A 26,627-nucleotide genomic window follows, 5' to 3' on the forward strand; every position below is an offset into this window, starting at 1 on the left:
GTGTTCACACCCTTAAACATTTTTACACTTATGCAACCAGGTTATTGTAGCTTTATGCCTAGGACAGACTTATAGGTTTTTCAACTGAATTGTGTAGGATATATGTGAAATTAAAGACGAATCAACCTTTGAAATGATTTGTCATGGTCTAATTTTTTTTCACTTCACAGAAGTCAGGCTTTCAACAGGGGTGTGGAGACCAATTTTGAGGAAGAAATTGAAGTTGCAATTGAGATTTTTATTTAATTTTCTTAAATCAGCTGTGTATTGTTTGCTTGTTGATGCTTTGCATAATTCTTCTGTCCTCGTTCTGCAGGATTCCAGCTGCGATGACACAGAGATCCCGGATGAGGTGAAGTTGATCGGCTTTGCACAGTTAAGTGTTAGCTGATGCTCCCTTCATCCAGCAGGTGAGGCAGGGAAGATAGTTCAGGGCAGACAGACTGAGGAACACACCCTGACCACCACCACCACATCCTGCTATATCTTTCCCCACATCCTCCCAGAAAATTCCCTCGCCAACTTTCCTTCACTCCTTTGATTTTCCCAAAGCTCTGCTGTCGCTTCACCGCCACCTCTGTAGTGTCGACGTCCCTGCTCGCTGTCCCTCCACCTCTAACCTTAACATTCCAGCACCCAGCGCACAGAACAGAACCAGGATACAGCCCAGAAACCAAAAGATGTACTCAGGTGGTGAAAGAAGGTGATAAAAATGTAGCTTTGAATGTTTTATTTATTGTCTAAACTCCTTTTTAGTTTTGTTTTACACTGCATCACTTGTTTTTTTCAGCGAAGTTCTCATTATTTATTAAAATGAGAAGATATTTAATTTTTTTTGTCACACTGTTTTGTTGCTAGTGTGAAAAGAAATTTCCCCACAAATCCACTCATTTGTGAAATCCCCTTGGGGTCTGTGTCAGAATGTAAGATTTGGTAAACATGTAGATATAAGCACATTTTTATAATAACATGATGAATGTTCTAAAAAAACAATCCCCGGAATGAATCATCTTATGTGTTCAGACTTGTTTAACTAAAAACGTAAGGGTTTGGTTGAGTGTGCAGAAATAAACGAGACCTGGATGTTACTGTGTATATTTTGCTGCTCTCTACAGTGTTAATGCTTCAGAAAATGTTTGAGGTGCCTTGTTCATTTTTCCGTGCCTAAGAAAGTTGTCAGCAAGTGAGATCGCACTGAGAGCAGAACCTGTTGATCGTCACTTCATCAACGTATTCCTCCTGCAACGATGCTGTTCAGACGTGCTGTCCTAGCTCAATGAGGCGAGATGAAATGCACGTTCGAGACCTTTTTTCTTTAGACAAATACAACCTTATGGAACCTGCAGTCATATACTCTTGCTCTAGCTGGTGTTTATCAGATGCCACAACCCAACACTGGGTGCATTTGTTTTGTTTAAAGAAGTAAAGTAGCTACCTACTTGTACTGTAAGGCATTTAAAAACGGAACCAAACAGTGTCTGCTGAGTGTGAAGAGCCATTTGTTCGTCCAAACAAGTCCAGTAGCACTAAATAATTTTACGTAAAAAGTGTTAAATAGTAACTCCACAATAATCTTTTATTTTCTAAAGTAAATTATTGTTTTTTTTATGTACATTGTGCATCATTTCAGTATATTACCCATTCTCCTTTTCTGTAATCAGCTAATGTCAAATTTCTTATGAGAAGCTGCAAATAAAGAGAGTATTTAAGAAATGTGTGATTTCTTAAAGATTGTTGTTACTACAATTTTATTTTCTATCAGAGTTCCACCGAGAATGGTGGACCAAATATTCAGCCTTAATTATACCGGCAGCTTAAATGAGCTTTCTTTACAATTCTTTCAATGGCTACGGATTTCCCTGTTCCCTTAGCAATTTTGTTCTGTTACACTTTTTCCTTCCACTCAACTTTTCATTAATATTATTGGGTACAACAATTTGTCGAGCACAGGCAAAGTGATCTGTTTTTACCAATTGTCCATCCTTAAGTTTTATTTCTAGTTTATCGTATTTATAGGACACAAATTTCGGTTAGGGTTAGCGCTTCTTAACAGTCTGCTTCTTTAGTAGCTGTCATTTTATTAGCTTACTCTAGTCAACTAGGCAAGTGACAGGTCATTCATCCTCTAGTGTAACATTGCTATAACATTAACATTCTGTAATAATACAAAAAAATGAAATTGGTTTTGTGTAATTAATTAAACATTTCAAAGAAACAGAATTTTGGATTTTTATTGGCTCTAAGCTATATTCATTAAAATTAATCAACTTGAAATACATCCCTGTGAGTAATGACATTATATATAATATATGGGTTTCACTTTTTGAATTTAATTACTGAAATAAATAAACTTTAGGATGTTCTAATTTATTGAGATTTGCCTATAAAGTAAATGTCACTGAAGCATTTTTAATTTTCCAATTGTTTAATGAGTATACCATGACTTTTTGTTTCAATGGGGAATAAATACAACATGATACAGAGGCCAATTTTTAAAATGAGAAAGACACGAAAAAATGCCAATCTACTTGTGCAGATGTGTGTTTCTTCTCAAAAATGCTCCAAGAATTTAGGTATTTATTAGACACCAGCAAAGGATCCCAGTCCTGATTTTGTAGTTCAAACTCATCATTACACAACTGATCAGTTGTTGAGGCAGTTGGTGAGAATAACACATTTAATATTATACTGGACTTGTCTGATAGGAGTACCAGGAACACATATGGTGGATAAAGACCAAATTAATGCATATTACAGCAAACATTGACATTAGAATGCAGTCACATTAGGTTTGCATAAATTATGCAAAATATTTTAAACAAATGATGTTATGTAGCACCTTAAAAAAATAATAAATCCACAATCCCCAGAAGACCAGTGGCCCCTGTATATCTGTGTAACAGATGAAACTGGAAGAAGGGAAAAGTGAAAGCACTGATTTAATTTGAATTATTCAAGTTGTTTTTTTTTGTATAAAAACATACAATATATAACAACAATCCCCTTATGGGATAAAAGCTTTCACAGTAATTGTCACATTAGCTTATAAGACTACAAAACCTCAGTGAAAATAAAAAAGAAAAGAATAATTGGCCACCGGAGCAACATTTTCTACAAGAGGGCTAGATTTCTTCACGTTATTTATACAGTGACAGTGTTTCTGCAGCCACTGATACACATTACAATACATCCAGTCTGTAATGATCCCAGCTAGACATAATGAGAGTCTCGCATGACATGATGCAGTGCTTTTCTTGGTGCGAGGAGCAGCTGATGAGCTGAAACAGTTGCTGATACACAACACACATAACCAAGACCAGCCGCTACAGTAATGAGAGGCTGGTAGCCGAAACACATAATTACATCAGGCATGGAAACGCCAAAGTAGGAAAACATGAAAATACATCTAAAATCCAAAACACATACTGCTTATTTTAGAAAAAAAGGCAATGTGATAATGATTGTATGTAAACAAAAACATCACACAAATTCATCATGAAAAAGTAGCAAATCTTGAGCACTCTTTATATAAACTCTATTGTATTAGACTATCACTTCACCCTACTTGGATTTGGATATTGTTAATAAACTGTTCTTTATATTTAGCCTCATTAAAAAGATGGAGAAAGGGAGTAAAGAGCATGAGAGCACATGGTCATCAAGGTTGCACTTGCATTTTCATGCTTCTGAAGCTCTTCTTAACTATACTTTTAGAGATATTTAGAGCTCTAATATACAAGTAATGCAATATTGATTTCTTTACATTCTTCTGGATTACGCTCAAGGAGGGTCAGCAGCTGGGAAGCTGGTAGAGATTCTTGCTCAAGGACACTTGCAGTAAATGGGAGAAGAGCTTTTAATTGCCTGGGAAATGTGAGTGACACACTGTCTCTACACGGCAGGCCACAACATTTAATGCTTACTTCTAGTCAACAAACTTCTTACAAAGTAGCAACAACCTACTAGTAACAACCCAGCTCTTAAAGGGTTAGTTTAGGACTTTTGGAGATGGTCAGTCAGTCAGTCATTTTCTACTGCTTATTCCATAGTGGGTCACAGGGAGCTGGTGCCTATCTCCAGCAGTCAATGGGCAAGAGGCAGGGTACACCCTGGACAGGTCGCCAGTCCATCACAGGGCAACACACAAACAACCATGCACACACTCATTCATACACCTAAGGGAAACTTAGAGTGACCAATTAACCTAACAGGCATGTCTTTGGACTGTGGGAGGAAGCCGGAGTACCCGGTGAGAACCCACGTATGCACGGGGAGAACATGCAAACTCCATGCAGAAAGACCCCAGGCCGGGAATCGAACCCGGGACCTTCTTGCTGCAAGGCAACAGTGCTACCAACTGCGCCACCGTACAGCCCTGTTGCTTGGAGATGGGTTTTATTTAAATGTTATACACAGTTATAATCTTAACTTCAGGTCACAGCATCTGCATTTAGCATAAATCCAGAGCAGTTAAACCTGGAGGCTGAAGCCAACAGGTAGTCAAGGTGCACGGTCCAGTCTAAAAATCATTACGTTTTTAAAAAGGTCATTGCTGTTTATGCATTTTATGAAACTGTGGCATAAAAAGCAAAAAATCACAATGGCTTAGATGAGCACTATTTGATTGATATTAACATCGCCTTACTTATCTCTCAGGCAAATAAACTGATCAGAAATGCTTTACTTCTTCCATTCTTAGTGTGTGTTTCACACAGGAAAATTATTGGTGGTGCAAAGCCTCCAACCTCCATTTCCAGTTTAAACAGTGATTGCCTTTGTAAGACCAATTTATTTGTATAGCACATAAAAAAAATGTGGTAAACCAAAGTACTGTACAATAATAAAATATGTAAAAGACATCAAACCACACATAAATGGTGATAAAAATACATAAAAACAAACTACAGAGTTAAAGCAGAACAATTGTAAGAAAAAAGAAGCAATAATAGAAAAGTAGCCACTCACACTAAGCAGAAGGTCACCGTGAATAGATATGTTTCTAAAGAGACCTCAAAACAGGAGAAAAAAACATCCCTGTCTAACCTTAAAGGCAAGTTGTTACAAACTTTGGGAGCTAAGACTTAAAAAGCCCAATCTCTTGTGTGTCTTGTTTTGTTTTTTTCTTTTGCACAAGTTAAAACAGTATTTTGAACTAGTCATTGGCATGAAAAGGAGCTCTGATTGACCTCAGCTGAAAGTGCAATGCAGTAGTCGAGATGAGTTGTCAAAAGATTTTGCTATCTTCCCTGAATGAAATAAGCTTCTCTGCAAAATGGAGCTTCTCTGTTTATTAATTTTAAATTCAAAACCATAATTAAACCCATATTGGTAACACCATGTTTTAGATATGAATCCAAAACAACAATATTTTCTGTTAGGGTGGAATAAAACAACCTCAGTTTTACTTTCACTGAAGCTTGAAAAATTCACAGCCAACCGTGACTAGATGCCAAAGATATAGGTACAGAGAAACAAAATAGAGGAAAAAGCAGCTAAAAAGGATTAAACCCTCAGGAACTCCACAGGAAAGAGGTGCTGGAGTAGACAGAAAATTGTCGATGTAAATACAGAAACTTCTGTCACTCAGGTACAATGTAGTCAATTCAATGCAGCACCTTTATTCCGAACTCAATGCAGACATCAGATACGAATACTGGGATCAACAGTATCAAATGCTGCTGTTAGATCTCATAGTTCAAAGATTACAAAGCTTCCATCATTTGCTTAAATGGTGTAATTAAAAACCATTAACAGTGTTGTTCTAAGGCTATGCAGATGTTTTAACACTAGCCTGGAAAACCTCAGGAATGGTGCCATTACTCACCAAGGCATTTCATTTACGAGGCAGTGCTTTAACAATGACCTTACTGCATGAAAAAGCCATAGAGGGGAACAGGTAAAGCATTTCTGATCATAGCAACTATCTAACAGACACCTTACTTATTATGTAACAAGGAGTGTAAGGGTGTTAACCCCAAATAATGCATACCAGAGGCAGATTTAGATCTAAAATTATTTTCATGAAACCAAAGAGGTTTAATGAGACATGCATATCTCAAACGTTAATGACAATAAAAAGATGTATCTATTTTGATTCTAGATAATTATGGGAAAAAAACATTTATTAGCATTACAGCAGTCAAACCATTAGAATTGTTGACCAGCGTTTTCCACTGGTCCGTTGATGATTTATCTTTGATGATGAGCTCCAAATCTGAGGTTGAAGGGCCTCCTTCTCATCACCCTAATCTTTAGCTCTCTCCAGAGATTCTCTGTCTTATTCAGTCAGGAGTCTGGCCGCGCCACTCTAAAATGCTAATAATATTTACAGTCAGAAGAAATGTGATATTGAAATTAAAGGATTAATTTAAACCAAATCTGCCAGGGGTATGAATAAGTCTGGGCATAACTGCATGCAGTGTTAACATGTCTTTCCCGTTGGAAGGCCACTGTTGGTACACTGCCTCCTATCTCCATTTCCTTTGTAAATAATGATCTGCTTTTTTGTTAATAACCCTCAGATGCAAATATGTCAAACTAGTGTTTACGTAAACCGCTATGATGTTATTTGGACTGAAGTGGGTTTTAAATCGGTCCACGTTTATCCTTCTGTCTATATCAGACTAGGCTTCAACCTCTGGAAGCAACCAAACTGGATTTGTACTTAACAGTGCTTTGAGAGTTACCTCCTGTAGGTAATATACTAACAGCCCATAAACATTTAACTTTAAAACTCCTGAACAATCGCGTTAAGAATGAGTGAAAATACACACCATACAAATGATGTAATTAGCAGAAGACATAGATAATAATGAATCCATGGGTCATGAAACTGAACTTGCTTAAACAGCTGCAGTTTTTATATGATTAAATGTGACAATATGTAGTAGGATACAAAGGCCAAAGTAAATGAGTTTGGGGAGGGAGCCAGTGGGATAAATTGAAGTTGTTCATTGATCCTCATGTCCCCTAACATCTGAGGTGCTTCTTGCTGGACATGTCATTCCAGATACGGTGCATCTCCTCCGGGGGGATCTGGTGGACTGTGATAACCCGCCTGTACCTGCACAGACTGTACGCCATTTTCCAGTGATTGAACCCACTGTTCTGATAAGGGTGTATGCCTAGTTTACGCAAACACATTCCCACATACACGTCCTCCAGATGCAACAGTCTTGTGTGCAACGAAGTCTTGTAGATTAGCTCGGCTACGTCTGCTGAGAACACGTAGCCGGTGCCTGAACAGAACGGTGGGTATTTGTTTTCAGGGTACAAGTCTCTGGGCATGTACCACTTGCTGCGCATATCCCTGATGGGACCACCATTTATCACATAGCCTGTAAAGTATCTCCTTCTGGGCTTGGTTCTGGGCTTTAAAAGCTTGTAAATAAGATTGTCCATGTTGACAAAGATGTCACTGTCCGTCTTCATGACATACTGTGCCTTTGGGCAGAATGTCGCCACCCATCGCATGCCCATTAGGGTCTTCAGGGTGAGATTGTGGTATGAATCAAAAAAGTTCTCCACTACAATGTCATGGAAGATCTGGCTCTCCTGCTCCACCATCTGGTTAAGTACGTCATCGGTGTTCCTGCCCAGAAGAAAGATGGTGAGAATGCGAATGTCGCTGAAGGTGCTCTCGTCGCCCCAGGTCTCCCGGATGGCCTGCCGTGCGTCAAACTCCTTGTGCGTGGTGCTGATGAGGATAACCAGGAAGGGAGCAACGCTTTCACACTTTTTCGGTTCATTTATTATAAATTCAAAGGCATGTGGGTTAAGGGGGCGGGTGCGGATGTTGGTAAATGTGATGTTTTTGGGAGGTGGTTTCATTATCCTTCGTTTAGGCACAGCCATGTGGCCGACATATGTGGACGTCGGGCGCGTAATGCTCAAGTACCACAAGGCGCTCGCCCAGCAGACCACTGTCAGTATGTATAAACATGATACTTTCGAAGGCATTATGCTGCTCTTAGGTGTATTTTGACGACCTGGCTCTTATATGGTTTTCCTTCCATTAGTGATGTTCCACCCAGTGAGGCAGCATCAAGCTGCTCGAGCATGTGTTTTGACATTAATTGTCAATAATGGATTGCTTTAGCGAGAAGAGATGCTATTTGCAATTTAATGCAAAGCACTTTAGAGCTGAACGAATGTCCAGATTCTTGGCGATAGCGCTGCATCTCCATTTACATCTGAAAAAGAGGAGACGGAGAAACAGTACATTAGTCTAAAGTATATATGTGGCTTTAAAATGTACATATGCATTGATTATTCAGGAGCTTTTATTTTAAATGCATTAAACTTTGTAGAGGACATTCATATATGAATGTGAGAAGCAGAGGCACCAGATTAAAAACGTCTGTTGCTTGTACCTTGAAAAACAGTTCTGTTGTTTTTACACATATGCAGAGTCAATGGCAAGTCAGAGCCCTCTGCTTGATGCTGAGAATAGGGGGGCTAGGTTAATATTAGATGACTTCCTCCATTTTCCATCTTGGTTTCCATAAGGAGTCTCAGAGCAAACTGCGTTGTTCATATTATTTCTCCTATATCAGTCTTCTGTGAGATCTCATAGGATTGAAAGGAGCAAACAACTGCTTCCACCACATAACGTTTTTGTCATGTTATGACATCCTTGGACTTGGTGTTCTTGTGTTTTTGTATTAACGGTTCTCAGGTCTATGTTTTCCTTTATTGTTAATTAGTTCCACCTGTCCCTTATGCCTCCATGTCTCCTTGCCACACCTGTTCTTAGTTCTTGTGATTACTTGCTTTTATTTTACTCCCTGTATATTAGTTGGTCTGTGTTCTTTGTTCCCTGCTGGTTCCTCTGTCACTATTCCTCATTCGCTACCCCTGTTTATGCTCAGTTTTGCTACAACTGTGTACACATGTAAGTTTTTGGCTCGACTCGTGTTTGTACAAGCTATGATTATTTTACGTTTTGGAGACCTTTAATTAAAAAGAAGCCTTCCTCTCATCATGCGGCTGCCAAGCTCTTATCTGCACTTTGGTCCGATCCAAACCCAGAATGTGATGTTTTTACTTAAGAACAAGACATAAGAAATGCAAATATATCAACGTTTTTTTTCCCACCGTTTAAAAAAGGTTTTAGTTATCTTTCAATTCTTTATACCCTGCTTCCAAGAAGACAGACGTTTTTTTTTTTTACAGCCTTTTTGTCATGATTTGTGGGTGTTTTGGGGTTTTGTTGGTCTCCTTTCACAGTTGGAGTTTTGAATCATGTTTCTGTTTATTTTTCTGGTTATGTTTTAGTCTTGTTCATGTTTTGTCAAGTTTGGTTTTTGGATCTGGTTATACATTAGTTTCATGTTTTTTTTGTTTTTTTTGTTTTGTTTCTATTAGTTTGCGTCCTTGGATTTTCGTTCTGCTCAAGCCATGTTTTGTCCTGCCAATTAACTTATCCGGTTTACCTGCCCCAAGCTAATCTGTCTCCTTGCTCCACCTGGTTCACATTCCATAAATACACACCTGTTCAGTTATTCATTGCAGAAACATTTCATTCTACTTTTTGTTCAATTTGTGACAGGAAGTTTTGTATTGTTAACTTAAACAGTTGTGAGTGAGTGATGATAATCGTTATAATGAAAAGCAGCTCATGTAAATGTATGAACCATAAAAATAGGAGAATTTGCCTGTCAGGAGGCAATGTATGTCACTTTTAAAGCTTTTAAAGCTGGCTGTAAAGAAAGCTTAAAATGGATGCCACAGAGAGATACCTGATAAAAAACACAATTTGTATCCTTCACAATTTTAACAAAGCAAAGGATAATTACATACTTTCTGCTTTGCTGCACCTTCACAGAGCAATGCTTTCTAAATCAATGTGTGACTCCCGGTGTGAAAGGTGGTAATTGGGATCTACACAGAGCCTGCCATTCATTATAACTTTAAACAATATAAATCACTACTTAAGAAAATATGCTTGATATGCAAGTAGAACAGCAACCACAAAAATGTCAAGTGTATGAATTACAGTAATCACTTAAATTAAATAGTCAGTCATGTGGCCTAAATATACAGTAACGTCACTTTTACAGATTGTTTTCTGTTTTTTCTTTTTTGTCACATAAATGTTTCAGATCATCAAACAAATTTTAAATCAGACAAAAATAACAGGACTAAATACAAATCCCAGTTTTGAAATGAGACTTCTGTTTATTGAGAGATAAAGGTTATCCAACCCAATTGTTAACAATGAATTAACTTTGATTAACCACATATTTTGGTTTAATTTCACCTACCTCGGCCAGCCCTGGTTAGTGACAGACTTATACACCAACAAATCACTTAAATAGAACCAGTCTAATAACATGAAGTATGCTAAACAATCCCAAAAAGCAACATGCGTGTCCCTGATCTCGGATGTGAAACCAAATTATTGACATCGGTCATTTCTAGGGCTTTTAGACTCCATGAACCACAGTGAGAGCAATTGTCCTCAAATAGAGAAAATATGGAACAGTGGTACATCTTCCCAGGAGTGTCCAGCCTACCAAAATTACTGCAAGAGCGTATCGACGGCTCATCCAAAAGGTCTCAACAAAATCCAGGGCAACATCTCAAGACACATTAGTTTGAAGACCTCAACAACTCAATTATTTTTTCAAATGAACTGAAATGATTCAAGAGTTTATGACTCAAACACCGAGTCTTAATCCCAGCTGCAGCTTTCTTCCCTGTTATCCCTGTCCTTCTATCACTTAAAGCAGGAAAACAAGGAAATCTGCGACAGAATCATTGTTTATGGATTTTTGTCGCAAATGATGGCTTTTATTTTTGGGACCAATCTTGCTCCTACACTGAGTTGCTGTAGGATCTCTGCTCCTCCCCTTCTGGTTGGTTCTGGCAGCTCATTGTCTGCAGCTGCAACACATTCTCCTAATGAGCTCATGGGCTTCTTAAGGTAGCTGCTGATACAGACCTTTGCTGGAACATAACCTCAGTTATGTGGACTCCTGTCTGCCTGCCTATCCGTCTGCCTGTCGACCTGCCTATCGGCCTACCTGCCTGCCAACAACTGGTAATACTCCCTCCTAAGGACTGCACTGTAAATATTCTCATCACCAGTACTCTCTCTCTCTCTCCTTGGATTCCTGGGTTTACCTCCTCTGGCGTCTGGACAACTCCAACTCAAGATTCCTTAAACAAAGTCTACAGTAGAAATAAACCTAATTTACCGTCTTATCCTGTGTGCTGAGTCTGTTTCATCCTCTGGTTTTGTTCTACTTCGACTATTTAAGCAATTCATGATAGTATGTTCCAGCCATCTAACATGTCGAAGAACAATTCAGATGATGAACAGACTTGCTTAAAGGAAAGCCTACAATCTACTGAAACCATGCTTCAACAGCTACTGCAACAACAAAGGACTACGGATTCTCATCTCACGGAACTTGGTGGTATGGTTCATGCTTTAAGCGAAATCCTAACCAAACTCTCACCTGCCTCTTCCAATCCTCCAGCTCGTTTAGAGAATCCTCAGCCACCCACAATTCTATCTTCTGGGATCCGAGAGCCTGACTTCCATCCGTCTGAACTGTTTGATGGTAATCCTAATAACTTTGGTGGTTTTTCTCTCCAGTGTGAATTAGCATTTAGTCGTTCCCCCTCCCTTTTCCCTACTGCTGCCTCCAAGATTACTTATATTGTTACCTCGCTAAAGGGATCTGCTCTGCGCTGGGCGCACGCCTATTTGGCATCTAACCCTGATAAGTCTCTTAGTTATGCTATTTTTTTCAGTCACTTCAAGAGAGTCTTCGATCAACCACTCCAGCAGGAGGCAGCGGCTAAGAAGATACTCACCCTCAAACAGGGAAGGAGAGCGTTGGCGGAGTTTGCCATCGACTTCCGGGTGGCAGCGCAGGAGGTGGGTTGGGATGAAGCGGCACTCAAGGGTATTTTTTGTTAATTCCCTTGCAGATCAAGTAAAGGACCAGTTGGTTTTGAGAGATAAACCCGAAAGACTGGATGAATTAATCAACCTATCGATCCGCATTGACAACCGTCTAAGAGAGAGACAAACAGAAAGGAACTACAATTCACAGTGGAAGCACTCTCTGGCGCCTCGAACCACTATCCTCGACGCACCCACTTCCTCTTCAGAGGGATCTGCGGAACCGGAGCCGATGCAAATTGGTCACACTCGACTCTCCCCAGAGGAACGACAATGTCGCTTTGAGGGTGGTCTTTGCCTATATTGTGGACGAGGAGGACATTTTATCACAAAATGCCCCAAGAAGGGAAAAGAGAGGGCTCGTCAATAGGTCAGGGGACTTTGGTGAGCATATCCCATTCTTCCCCTGTCTCTCGTCTGTGTTTTCCGGTCACTATTATTGTTGGCCAAGAGAAGTTTCCTGTTGACGCTTTTATTGATTCTGGTGCTGAACAGAATCTTATTTCCTCGGATCTGGTTGATAAACTTCAAATACCCTCTCAGCCTCTCAACCATTCCCTTTCTGTCACTGGCATCACTGGTCAAACCATGTCTCAAGTGAGATTTAAAGTGCCTCAGCTTCACATCATCATCTCTGGTAACCATCATGAATGGGGTGAGTTCTTTGTTGTCTCTTCCATCTCTCCACAATTAGTTTTGGGGTTTCCCTGGTTGCAGAAACATAATCCTGCTATTAATTGGGTGGAGGGCAGAGTAGAGAGATGGAGTAATCTCTGTCTCCAGAACTGCTTAAGAACTGCTGTCTCTCACTCTATCAAACAACTCAAACCTTCTGAGCCTGTTGATCTGTCCAAAGTTCCATCTGAATACCACAATCTCGCACCTGTGTTTAGCAAACAAGGGGCTCTTTCTTTACCTCTGCATCGCCCCTATGACTGCCCTATTGATCTCCTCCCAGGCGCTCCGCTACCATCCAGCAGACTCTTTAATCTCTCCGGACCAGAGAGAAAGGTCATGAAAGAGTACATTGAGGATTCTTTAGCATCTGGGATCATTCGTCCGTCTACCTCCCCTGTTGGCGCCGGATTCTTCTCCGTGGGTAAGAAGGACGGCACATTAAGACCTTGTATTGATTATAGAGGATTGAATCAAATCACTATTAAAAATAAATACCCACTACCACTTATTGATTCCTTACATAATCAATTACATTCTGCCAAGATCTTCGCTAAACTCGACCTGCGCAATGCTTACCATTTGGTCCGGATCCGAGAGGGTGATGAGTGGAAAACGGCTTTCAAAACCCCCCTGGGACATTTTGAGTATTTTGTTATGCCTTCCGGGTTGACTAATGCACCCGCTGTTTTCCAGGCTCTTATTAATGATGTTCTTAGTGACTTTCTCAACCTCTTTGTTTTTATTTATCTGGATGACATTTTGATTTTTTCCCAGGACATAGAACAACATCGCCAGCATGTCAGAACAGTTCTCCACAGGCTTTTTGAGAATCAACTCTTTGTTAAAGCCGAAAAATGCGAATTCAGTGTCACATCTGTGTCTTTTTTGGGTTTTATTTTTGAGGTAGGCAGGTACAGAACTGATCCCGAGAAAACCAAGGCAGTGGCAGAGTGGCCTACTCCAACTGATCGCAGGCAACTTCAAAGGTTCTTGGGATTTACACATTTTTATAGGAGATTTATAAGGAACTACAGTCAGGTCACTGCACCTCTCACTCAACTCACCTCCTCTCTGAAAACGTTCCATTGGACTCCTGAGGCAGAAAGGGCATTTGGTGAGTTAAAGACTCTATTTTCTTCAGCACCCATATTGACCCATCCTGATCAATGTGCACAATTTATTGTAGAGGTTGATGCTTCTGACATTGGAGTAGGGGCTATTCTATCTCAACGGTCTCCTCTGGATGATAAAGTACATCCATGTGCCTATTTTTCTCGTCGCTTGTCTCCAGCAGAGCAAAATTATGATGTGGGCAACCGTGAACCTTTAGCCATCAAGTTGGCGCTTGAGGAATGGCGGCATTGGTTAGAGGGTACTGAAGTCCCTTTTCTCATTTGGACTGATCACAAGAACCTCTCCTACATTCAAAATGCCAAGAGACTTAACCCCAGACAAGCCCGTTGGTCTCTGTTTTTTGCTCGTTTTCATTTTTCTATCTCCTACAGACCCGGTTCCAAGAACATTAAGCCTGACGCTCTCTCTCGCCAGTTCTCTCATTCTGACCAACTCAAGAGTGAAGCTTCCATCTTACCGGATTCTTGTATTGTGGGCGCCCTCACCTGGGCCATTGAAAAGGACATCAGGGAGGCACAGAGGTCCGAACATGACCCAGGTACTGGCCCAGTGGGCAAGCTGTTTGTTCCCAACTCTGTCGTCAATAAAGTTCTGGATTGGGTGCACAACAATAAACTGACTTGTCATCCTGGGGTGACTCGTATGATCACATTTACCAAAAGGTATTTCTGGTGGCCGACTATGAACCTCAACATTAAAGATTTTGTTGCAGCTTGTTCCACATGTGCTCGAAACAAGAACACTAATCAACCCCCTGCTGGTCTTCTTCAACCTCTGCCCACACCTAGCCGCCCCTGGTCCCACATTTCCGTTGATTTCATCACCGGTCTCCCGCCATCTGATGGTAACACAGTCATCCTTACTGTTGTTGACAGATTCTCTAAGACAGCCCATTTTGTTCCTTTACCCAAGCTTCCGTCTGCATTGGAGACTGCCCAACTCTTGGTTCTCCACGTTTTCCGCATCCATGGCATACCTTTGGACATTGTTTCTGACCGAGGCCCGCAGTTCATCTCGCAAGTTTGGAAGGAGTTTTGCAAAGCTCTTGGTGCCTCCGTAAGTCTTTCGTCTGGATACCACCCCCAATCTAATGGACAGACAGAAAGATGCAACCAGGAACTTGAAGTTGCCTTGAGGTGCGTAATAAATGACAACCCCTCTTCTTGGTGCAAACATCTCACGTGGATCGAATATGCTCACAACACACATACTTCCTCTGCTACTGGTTTGTCCCACTTTGAGGCTTCACTGGGCTATCTACCTCCGCTGTTTCCCAGTGTTGAATCTGACATCCTGGTCCCCTCTGTTCAGCATTATGTTTCCAGGTGTCGTAGGATCTGGCAACAGACCAGGAGGACCCTCCTACGCAATCTGGAACAAAATAAGAGGTTCGCTAACCGTCACCGTTCTGCTGCACCTGTCTACCACGTCAATCAGAGAGTCTGGCTTTCCACCAGGAATATTAAATTAAAAGATACTCCTAGAAAGTTGGCCCCCCGTTTCATTGGCCCTTTTCTCATCAAGAGGATCATCAACCCATCTGTGGTGAGACTCAAACTACCATCTTCCATGCACATTCACCCTACTTTCCATGTTTCCCAGATCAAGCCAGTCTCGCAAAGCCCCCTGAGTCCTCCCACCAAGCCCCCTCCCCCTGCTCGACTCATTGATGACCACCCTGCAAATACGGTCAATCGTATCCTGGATGTTCGGCGTAGGGGGCGTGGTTTTCAATATCTTGTGGATTGGGCAGGATATGGACCTGAAGAGAGAACCTGGGTTCCCCGTTCTCACATCCTGGACCCTGCCCTCATCAAGTCCTTTTACAAACGCCATCCTGAAAAGCGTTCTGGATTGCCTGGAGGCAATCATTGAGGGGAGGGTACTGTAGGATCTCTGCTCCTCCCCTTCTGGTTGGTTCTGGCAGCTCATTGTCTGCAGCTGCAACGCATTCTCCTAATGAGCTCATGGGCTTCTTAAGGTAGCTGCTGATACAGACCTTTGCTGGAACATAACCTCAGTTATGTGGACTCCTGTCTGCCTGCCTATCTGTCTGCCTGTTGACCTGCCTATCTGCCTACCTGCCTGCCAACATCTGGTAATACTCCCTCCTAAGGACTGCACTGTAAATATTCTCATCACCAGTACTCTCTCTCTCTCCTTGGATTCCTGGGTTTACCTCCTCCTCCTCTGGCTTCTGGACAACTCCAACTCAAGATTCCTTAAACAAAGTCTACAGTAGAAATAAACCTCATTTACCGTCTTATCCTGTGTGCTGAGTCTGTTTCATCCTCTGGTTTTGTTCTACTACGACTATTTAAGCAATTCATGATAGTTGCTGAGCGAGACACTGATGTGGTGGGAAATTTGACCAGATCAGCCCTCACGACCCCACAGTGGAAACGCTCCCAAGAATGGACAAGATAAATAACAGTTCAGGAAGAAGAAGCTCCACTCATTAGTCAGTCTACACCCCAAAGCACTGCAGGTCTCCCTTGCCTCACATAAGTTCAGTTTTTTAAGATTCAACAATGTGAAAGAGACCAATAGCACAAAGACCTTTCTCACATCTTTATTATCCCAAAAACTATTAAAAGATTGACAAAAAGTGAAGCTCTGGAATGTTCCATGGCTTGATACATCTGGTGTAAAAATAACACAGCATTTCAGAAAAAGAACATACTTATAGTCAAACATGGTGACGGTAGTGTGATGGTCTGGGGCTGCTTTGCCTCTTCAACTATAAATTCAGCTTTTTGCCAGAAAACCCTTAAGGAGAACATCAGTCTATCAGTTTGTGACTATAAGCTGAAGCACAAATGGGTTTTTGCAGCATTAAAATATTCCAAGGCACACCAGCAAGTCTATCTTTGAAAGGCTCAAAAGAAAGGTGTAGTCACATAGTCAAAGTCAATACATAAATAAGATTAAGATGCCTTCGCATGACTTTAATCAGACAATCCTTGCTTGAAAACCCTCCAGTGTGGCTGAATTAAAACAATTCTGCAAAGAAGAGTGGTCAGAAATTCTTTCACAATAATGTGAAAGACTGATTGCCAGTTTTCAAAAAAGCTTGATGGCAGCTGTTGTTGTCTAAAGGGGCATAGTCCAGTGCCAGCTCTGGTATGTAACAAATTCATCATCCATTATGAATTGTGCTAAAGTTGGACTTCCCTTAATTTCTCCTCCCTGACTATCATTGTGTCAATAACTCATTGTTTCTATTGGTTTCTGGAAAAAGACGCTTCAGGGTGAGGTACTTTCAGGAAGACTGAGAATTTATACTCTGATTCTTCATAAGTATTAAAGATGTGATCACTTGCATTTATATCACTGAAGAACTGACCAGAGCCTGCATGTCGTCACCTTTGGAACACATTTATCCCAATCAGTCTTGCATATTACAGGATGTCACATTCATTGTCGGGCATAAACTCTCTGTAAGAAGAGTAGAAATAGAGATGGTCAGAAAATAAATGGTGAGGCATAAAACAGCCTGTAAGCGGTGGAACAGGTGTGCGTGCTAAACATTATGAGCACCGGAGCCGCAGGACACAAACCTCAACAAACCTCAATAGAGAAGTGCGACAGAGAGGGGAATGGAAGGGGGGAATAATTAGCCTATACTAGCAACTGAAACCTAATTTATCATGATTTGTTATATGGCAAGAGGTAAACTGGTGTAGGGAGTAGGGCACAAAGACATCCATTCATCAACACCTGACATTTCCTTCTCCAAGCTCCTGCGTTGAATGTTTGGTGGGCTCTTTTGAAAAGGCTCTTACGTACTCCTCTATACACGAACACAAATGTTTTGATTCATGGCTCCATGACTGTGTGCAGTGAGGTTTCTAAAGTGTTTTTCCAATAACATTGTCTCAGTGCTAATAGATTGCCAGCCTGAATTATAAAAAGCTGGAGGATTAGGTAGGGTCCTCGCCAAAAAAATCTAAATTGATGACCTTGCTTTTATTTGACACAACCCCTTTTGAATATTTCTGGCTATACATATACTGATAAATCTTATTAATGGCAAAACTTCAGAGATGGTACCTTAATACAGATTTGAAATATAATAATTAGCCTCACACAGATGACACATTTTTAAACTTAGTATTTTAAAACTTTACTTTGCATTTAGTTGTTTCTACTCGATAATTACATTATGAACCTTGGGTTGAATTTTTGCTGATTTAGCTCATGTACACTTTTTAAATAATAATAATTAAACTAGAAATTCAGTTCACTGATGAGGCAGTAATAATTTTGTTGACTTTTGTTAAAAATAGAAAATTTTAACTTTTCCAAAACTTTGAAAAAAAAAGTATCAATAATTTTATTTTTACAATTTAAAATTATAAAACAAAAATATGAACAAGTCAATTCTCCATTGTTTGCTGCTGGTAAAAATGCTTTTAATTGGCTTTTCAGGAGAACCTGAAGTTATAACATCAGTGTTGATTTCGCTTCATTGGCTCCCTGTCCATTGCAGGATTGATTTTAGGCTTTTTTTTTTTTGCTCGTTTTTAAAGACAGACTCTTTTACACCAGACTTCACCTGAAACACAAAGGCTAATCAAATACTCCTCCTCGCTGGTTCTTAAAGGGCACATATCAAGCTTTTGAAGCCTTACTTTTCACCCTTAAATCACTCAGTTGAATATAAGTGGAACTGCAATGCTTTGGTCTGAACTCCTTGTTATTGTAGCTCCGCAGGCTCCTCTATTACCCCTGTTCTGAGGTGCATCTGAGAGCAACTCGTTTTGGTGCCGTCTCTTTAAATCCTGTTGATTCAGTCAGGCATAGTTCAGTCAGGCTAGAAAGAGGCAGAAAACGTATTATTTCCAAAGAGTGGGAATTTGATTTTTTGTTTCACAAATGTGAACTACAAGTGTGTGTGTTTGATCTGTGGAGCGAGCCTGGCAGTTGGTAACGGATGAAATGTTCAGCGGCCTTTCTCCAAAGTTCATAGCAACTTCTCTCTGGACTTTCTGACGGGAAATTGGAATTTCCTCCACTGATCCTCTTGCAGCGTAGGCATACTTGAGCTCGGACTACAAAATCACAGTGAGAAATAAACATGGCGGATATGCGAAATTGATCAACTACAAGTCCATGACCATATTTAGCTGTTCTGCAGCAAATACTGTGACGTAACAGTTGGAAAAACGTAGCAGATGATAGAGAAAACTGAACGGACTAAAAAATACTATCCAAACAGAATATAAAGATCTCTCCACCACACCTGGAGAGACTAAAATCAACTTTTCTGCACTCCTACATCTTTTTACAATATATTTAATCCATCCTAAATTAGATAAGGACGGGGCCTTTTTAGTTGCTGCTAGAGTTGGGAAACGTTAAACCACTCAGTTGTTTAGATACATGTCAGAGTTGCTTGTCACATTTGAACAATCTGGACTCATTAGGTAATCAGAGAGATGTTTATTCAAAGTTTGCTGTACAAGAACTAAATAACTAGAGGGAGTGTTTCATTTTTATGTTCCTCAACATTGGAACCAATTCCCTAAAAACCCAAGTTTGGCAGGAATGTGGCTCCTTTAAGGATACAGCAGATTTCTAGGAAAGGCAAATGCTTATTCTATCAGCGTTTTTTTTGTTATTTATCCATTAACCTGTGTTAAATGTACATTTTACTTTATCTTTCTTTACATATAATGCATACATTTGTAAGGTATTTCTTTGCATCTGTAAAGAAACTGGAAAGACCTTGTGTAAAAATGTGGTTCTACAAATAAACCTGTATTTATTTCCTACTGATTTCATCCTTTGTTGTCACTACTGTTTCCTTTATATACTTTTTCATTGCTGAACTTCACTTTGGGGCAACTTGTACCTGTTTCCGAAGTGAATTATGAATAAAACTGACACTGGCATTGACAAATCTTCTTAATCACCACTGAGTTGCTGAAAGCCATATTTCTACAGTTGCACAAAACTGCATAAACCTTGGGGATAAAAAAAAAAGAAAAAAAAAGACTAACCCAGCACTTATTGCTGGAATGTTACAGTACTCCATTAAACAACATAGATCAAACCAAAGCAAAACTGTAAAGAAACTTTTTCAATTGCAGTAGTAGATCTCTTCAGTCTGAGCTGTACATTTAGAATTCTGTCTCCACCCGTGCTCCTATTTAGAAAATATCAGTATGTTATGTTAAGGAGCATATTTCATCATAATTTAACAACAACAAAACCTTCAAATCTTCTCAGTACTAAACTGGAAGTGCAGAGTGCCAGTGGCTGTAACTTAAAACAGGAAATTTGGTCATTTTTGTGACAAAAAAAGACCTTCTTACAGGAATATGTTGAATGGATGTGTGGGCGCTTATTGGCAACAAAGAAAAGAATGGAGTGAGCGCTCTTACTTTCCCCAAACATCTATGCAGGAAAAAACATGGTTCTCCTCATCCAGCCAAACAAGTGATATACTGTGTCCCCAGAATAAAATGTTGACAGCAACATTACTTTAGTGCAGTTAAGCCATCATGTGTAAAATAGAGACTGATCTGCAGCTGCTTTTCTTAACTGCTGCTATGATTTAAGCAACAGCTGCATGGCTCACTGAGATGAGGTTTTTCCATTAATAAAAGTGAGCCATGCTTGCTCATGCGCATCAGAGTAACAATGCTGGTCAGAACCAGAGTAGAAATTACAGCGGACACCTGAATGATGACGGATTGTAGTTTTTGTCATGTGTGGTTATTCATCTTTGCAGCAAATTAAAACAAGATTGGGTTTACTAGACAGTTTAAATCCTTCTTTCTGGGTCTGGTTTGTTAGGTATCCAAGGTACTGCTATAAGACAATATTTCTCTTGACCTCCTTCTGACAGGTGAAATTGTCCTATAAACCTTTGTTGTATGAGCTTACAATTAAAGTCTAGTCTTTGCCATCAACACAACCATCTTAGGTGGTTCTTGACTCTGCTCCTCAAGGCCCCCTGTCCTGCATGTTTTAGGTATATCCCTGCTGCCACACACCTGACTTAAATAACTGGTTGATTACCAGGCAGCAGAAGCACTTGATGGCATGCAAATAGGTTATGCCATGATTTGAATCAGGTGTGCTGGATCAGAGACACATTTAGAACATGCAGGACAGGGGGACCTGAGGACCAAGGTTGGGAACTACTAGTGTAACACATTGAAGCCCTAGTTCAGCATTCCAAACATAAGTTCATCACTCTCATCATTTTTGGCTGTGTTCTCAGCTTTGTTGTGGTGGCATTGTTTCAACATTTTTAACATATTTGATGATTTCTGACATGCAAATAAATACACATAACTATCATAGGCTGCAGCCTGAAAAAAGAAACAGTTGTATAGTTATGTGATCTTTAAAGGACTCTCTGAATGTTCTTACATAATACTCTCGAATCATGAAAAAATAACTTTATAGTAGAGAAAGTTCTAAAGCTGTATTGCAACATTTCAAACTACTAAATAGATTTACATGCCAACCAGAAATTATAATCGCTAACATTATCATGTATTGGCAAGGAGGTAAGAAGCCGACCTTTCATATGAAGTATTAAACTTTAACATTTTACTTAAAATCCTGCCCGTGTGCCCTATCCAGTCAACACACGAGTATTATTTAAAATGGTGAAAAAAAAGTACATGCACATTCTTGTCTTGAAGTGTGGACTGTGAATTGATGTTTATGTTTATTCTAATTACATTTTTCATTTTTTAAATCAATGGAAATTGCTTAAATGTGATTTCTCTGTTTGAAATTGCCACAGAAATACCAAACAGTTGCCACCTAATTAATTATCTGATTGTAACAAATGTTCACAAATGTCTGCCTGAAAATTGCTGCTAAAGCCAGGGTTGATCTTCAACAGTACTTCACTGTTTCCACCACCAAGAGTAAAAACTGAAGTAAAGATTAGTGCCGAAATAAAACTGTTGAAATACGATGAGCAGACATGTTTGTAGACAAAGTGCATACATTACCTTAAATACATTGGGTAAATCCTTTCAGGCAAATCAGCTGATAAATTAAGGAACCCACTGGTGGCAATACGGAGTTCAGTATCTTGCTTCATTTTAATTTTCAGTTTAGGTCTGGTCTATAGGTTTCATTCTCTGCTACATGCTGAGAATGATTCTATAAAATAGCAAAGTTAAAATGCCATCAAGATAATAATGTAAATATATAACAGCAGCATCAGCACAACCGTGACTAAAACAAAGTTGCCTGGTTGCATCTGTTAAATTCTCAATTCCCAGCAGATTCTCACCATTAGAGTTTCAGCTATTTCTTCCGAACCATGTGGAAAATTAATCTAACATAAGGAGGCATGAGCTGCACCAGATTTAGCCACTGTCTTACACCTGTTTTCATAATTTTTAGAATATCAACCTAGGACATTTGTCATATGTGGAGCTGAATGAACTTTAGTCAAAGTCCGAAATTAAATCTAAATGACATGCTGTGGCATGAGCTTTAAAAGGATGTCTATACTCAGAAAAACAATCCAAAAATCCTTCCTCGGTTATGTAAAAGACTCACTAATCGCAACTTGATGATAGTTGTTACCAGGGTAGCACAAACTATTAGGCTTAGGGGGCATTTAATTATTTATATTGGGCCAGATTGGTTTGGATAGCTTGGTTTGGATATTTTCCACAAATAAATTAAAAATCATCATTTGAAAACTAAATAGTATTTTGTATTTCCTCTGGTTGAAACACTAAAAAGCAAAAACGCAATAAATCTGTAGGGGTCTACTTTTTCTCAACCTAGATATTAATCTGAAGAAATGTTTAATAGATTGCTAGAAAGAGAAATATCTTTCTAAAAATTGTTTTTCATAACCCTAGTACTGTATAAAAAAATAAATCAGACCCAGGTTTATTTTACTACCACTTTTGTTCAGTTACCACTGTAAGTACTTTGTAAAACAATTTTGAGTCAGAGAAACAAAGATATCTTTTGAAGATAACTTTTCATAAGAAAATGGCAACTTCATAAGCCAAAGGGAGAAAAACATATGGTTTTGTGAGAGTTTCACAAACTGCTGTAAAACTGTGTTGTTGCCTCCCACACAATGTGTTAAACATAAGGAGGTTGAAAAAAGCCTCACAATATTTCAGGTTGGAGCATCTCCTTGCAATGCACATTGGCTGAAGTAAAATGGGACATATCAGTGATTGAAGTATAGCATAAGGATGCAATGCTTGTTAAATAACACTGACTTCAGTTCAAGCCCTTTTAACATTTTTTACCTTGTGAGTGCAAAATCATTTACTGTAGTTCTCTGGAAGTCATCACTACTTGAAATACCCTCTAAAATGTAGTTTCTAAATAAATACGTTGCAGGAATTTTAAGGTTTTGGTTCTTTTTCTATGACCACATGCCCTTTACAGTCAACAGGGTAAGCATTTGGACTCTGCTTGCTGACTACAACACTGCCAACCTCAGTGCAGAAAACCAGCAATAGAGTTGGCCTTGAGCAGTATCTGTACGGGAGGAAAGAATGCTGGCATCATCCCAGCAGGATGTCGCACTTCGGTCTCTCTGCAGCTCTGCTTTGAAAACTATCAAATTATTCTGAGGACTCAAATATATGTTTTTGAAGTACAGCAAATGGCAAACATTTTGGAAGATCCAGATGTGATGAAAAAGTCTTGTTGTCTTCACTGCATTGTTGTCCTTTTATCTCTTTTGCAATAAATGAATTAAACACACCGGAATAAAAAAGCCCTTCTAATTTAAAGCAAGTTTTAGTTTTTTCATCTGTTGCTAACAAACTGTCAACAAAAATGTATTACACCATAAATCCGATTTTATGTTACATAACAATGCACGATATTTGTCCAACAGCAAGAATGCAACTTTTTTCACAGTTTATGTGTGGAAAATTCACTGCAGCCTACAGGCTTGCTTGTTTTTCAGACAAACATCCCCTTAAGCAAACAATGAGTGTAACCATAGCAACAGGTGCAAGGAATAACAAGAAAACCAATAATATGAACAGTTATTAAACGAACAGGGTTTTCTGAAGACATTTAAATAATGGACTCAACCCATACCAGACAGCAGAAAAAATTGTAGTCCTCATACGTTAATATGGAGAACAACTTGGCTTTGTCAGTGAAGCACACAACCAGTTTAAGTTTAGCTGGGCAGGAAATACATCAGTGGGCTGCACCCGTTATTTACAGCATGCTAAGAATTTTGCTTTTTTTTAAATGAAATTGTCAGTTTGTCTTTTCCTCAGTTTATCCGTCTCGATTTGTGATCAAGACCCTTAATTGATAAAGTGTTTTATTTCATCTCTCTGCCTCTGATTGGCACAGTTCGCCACAGCTCAGAAATGTCATTTTGCATTGAAAATGCAGGTTCTTTGTGGCATTGCTTCAGTAGCACTGTCTGGAAAACATGAAATTTGCAGAGGTACTCTTGTAAACACCTATAACTTCAATTAACTATCAGAAGAAAAGAGTTAAAAAGCCTTAAGCCATCTAATATTTAATTACATAAAAAAACACCACAAGGAGGACTCTGAATTTACTGATTACTAATGGCTAATTTACAAAATAAAGGATTTGAAAAAGTATGTTATAAGATATTGAATAGATACTGTGTTTTAGGTACACGTGGTAGTGTCTTGGACTGTCCACTGATATATATACTAATTTTCTAACACCTTTTATTTGTTTTTTAGTCTGGAAAAGAAAACATTCAACACTGCTTTAATGATCCAAGATTTGTTCAGGAGTCTTTGAAAGCTTTAATGCTTTCAGATTCAAAACTTTTTAAAGCTCTTTATGAAGAAACAAACATCCTCTTGGAAAAGAAACAGCCATTACTTTAAATGAAATATGCAAAAATATAAATTTTTTATACACCATACATGCTTCACCTTTTATAAGCATAATATAATGAAAAGTCTTGCTGGGTGTTTTTTCAGAAATTTACTGTCCTCAGTGCTGTCATAATGTAGCGTTTCTTCAAACTTTAAGGAGAACAAAACCACAGATTCAGGACAGCGTTTTAACAGATTTATTTTGTGAAGAAAAAGGAACAAGGGCAGACAGGAACCCAGACAATGACAGCAGGAGACTGGTTCTTCTCTGGAAGGGAAGGTGACAAGGTTATGGATATCCCAGGAGAATTTCAAGGTGTTTTCTTTTAGAAGGGTTTGTTCAGGAACTTACAGCCAGAGCGGTTGTGGTTTAGCTGGGGAGGTAAGTCTTTCCTCTGAGATGGAGGTTGGCAGGATGAGTGTGGTAAGCGGCAGTTTCCTTTCTTTCTTTTAGCTCTCAAGAGATGACTCAGTTTAAGCGTTCCCATGTAGGAGGGTGGACAGGCAGGTGACAACAGAAGTAAGGTTCTCCAAAAAACCTCACCCAAGCCAGGGCCAGAAGCTGAGAAGGCAGGGAGACTCACGGTGGGAGATGAGGAACAAAACCTTGAAGCTCGCTCAGAAAACAGATCACAGGACAAGGAGCCTTAAAAACCCTTCAGACAAGGTCTGGGGAAAAAGACAAGAGAAAATTCCGGTTAGGTTCAGCAAAATGTATGCACAAGCCCTGCACATCACGGTCAGTACCACAAAAATGTAGCAACGGGCTGACGTCTCCGTCCTGGTCTCAGCTCCTTAAGAAGGCCAGTGATTAGGCCCTGATCAGCAGCACCTGCCAGGAAACGCTCTAGAGCAGAGGGTGGAAAGAAACACACACACACACATACACTGCACACCAACACAGAGCCCTAACAAGTGCAATACATGTGCTTCAGTTATCTGGCTTAAAGCCCCAAAAATATAATTTTGCAATTAAAATATATCTGACAAACATTTTAGAAATTGCACCTGAATGTCATCAACAAAGGAAAAAGCTGTGAGGGGATTCGTAGCTATCACACATGTCTCCTGGGAACTGAGTCATGTCGTACAGCATTTTTCTGCTTGGCCCCAACATGATATAAGAAAGACCCTCATCCCTGAAACCTAGACACTAAATTAGACAAAACACAACATTTCACGGTGCAGCAATCAAGCTCCAAACCTGATGCCTGAAAGGTATTGTCTGATCTGTCTTTTTTCATTAAAAAATGGTTTGTACTGTAAAAAACTCTTGTAAGCACTCCACTAAAACTGCTTGCAGGGTAAGGTGATGTTTATGGAAATGCTCTACCAAAAGAATTTGCTTTGTGGTTACCAAAATGATCAAGATCTAGTATGAGGACACAAGAAAACTGAAATATCATGAATAAAACAACTAGAGCTTTTCATTTGTGTCACCGAGTCCCTACAGTTAATATAAATTAATGCCTTTCATGGAAGAACACCCTGAAGTTGTCTGCAAAACTTTGTGAACACAAGCATATTTAAAAGACATTCAACCTGTCATTCAAATCTACTGTGTGAGTTCAACATTTTTGAATCCTTTATTTGCCAAATTAAAAAAAGACTACAACAAATATACCTATCCAGTAAACAATTACAGCCCTATCAATCAAAGAACCAGTCAAATGTACTTTGACTGGTTCTTTGCGTTTATAATCTGTTTCAGCACATATCATATCATATCATATCATATCTTTTTATTATTCCTAAAATTAATAATGCATTATATTAATTTTTTATTACCTTTATTACCTTATTACCTTTTTATTACCTTCCTCATTTTTAGGTATTTAGATATGCTAAGATTACTATGCATTTAAACTATTTGGGAGAGTCCCAAATGATGATGATGAATTCACTGGATTTGATTAATTTGGAGTCATATACATGGATGTATTTCAAGGTTAACACCTTAAACACACTGCTTGCTTTTGTGACATCAATCAAAAATCAATAGGGATCATCCAAGATATCAAGAAGAGAACTATGGACCTCCACAAATCTGGCTCGTC

General features: G+C 39.3%; 2 protein-coding genes across 3 annotated transcripts in view; one reads left to right on the top strand and one right to left on the bottom strand.

Annotated features, from left to right (window-relative positions):
* The window catches only part of stk39 (serine threonine kinase 39), a 43,648-nt gene extending 41,935 nt beyond the window's left edge, over window positions 1–1,713 (top strand). The window contains exon 18 of the mRNA XM_047371272.1: window positions 317–1,713. Coding sequence (XP_047227228.1) covers window positions 317–391 — 75 coding nt within the window. The 3' untranslated portion in view covers window positions 392–1,713. The remainder of the gene's footprint in view (window positions 1–316) is intronic.
* Window positions 1,714–4,832: 3,119 nt separating this feature from the next.
* b3galt1b (UDP-Gal:betaGlcNAc beta 1,3-galactosyltransferase, polypeptide 1b) overlaps window positions 4,833–26,627 on the bottom strand; it is a 76,845-nt gene continuing 55,050 nt past the window's right edge. The window contains exon 2 of one of the 2 annotated variants that reach the window (XM_047369591.1): window positions 4,833–8,192. In XM_047369591.1, the coding sequence (XP_047225547.1) occupies window positions 6,970–7,959 (990 nt within the window). In that variant the 5' untranslated portion in view covers window positions 7,960–8,192 and the 3' untranslated portion in view covers window positions 4,833–6,969. Of the gene's footprint in view, window positions 8,193–24,759; window positions 25,240–26,627 lie in introns of those variants that run through there. The other variant, XR_007038890.1, reaches the window with a different exon arrangement.

This window comes from Girardinichthys multiradiatus, chromosome 7 (genome assembly GCF_021462225.1).
Source record: "Girardinichthys multiradiatus isolate DD_20200921_A chromosome 7, DD_fGirMul_XY1, whole genome shotgun sequence".
Lineage (NCBI taxonomy): Eukaryota > Metazoa > Chordata > Actinopteri > Cyprinodontiformes > Goodeidae > Girardinichthys > Girardinichthys multiradiatus.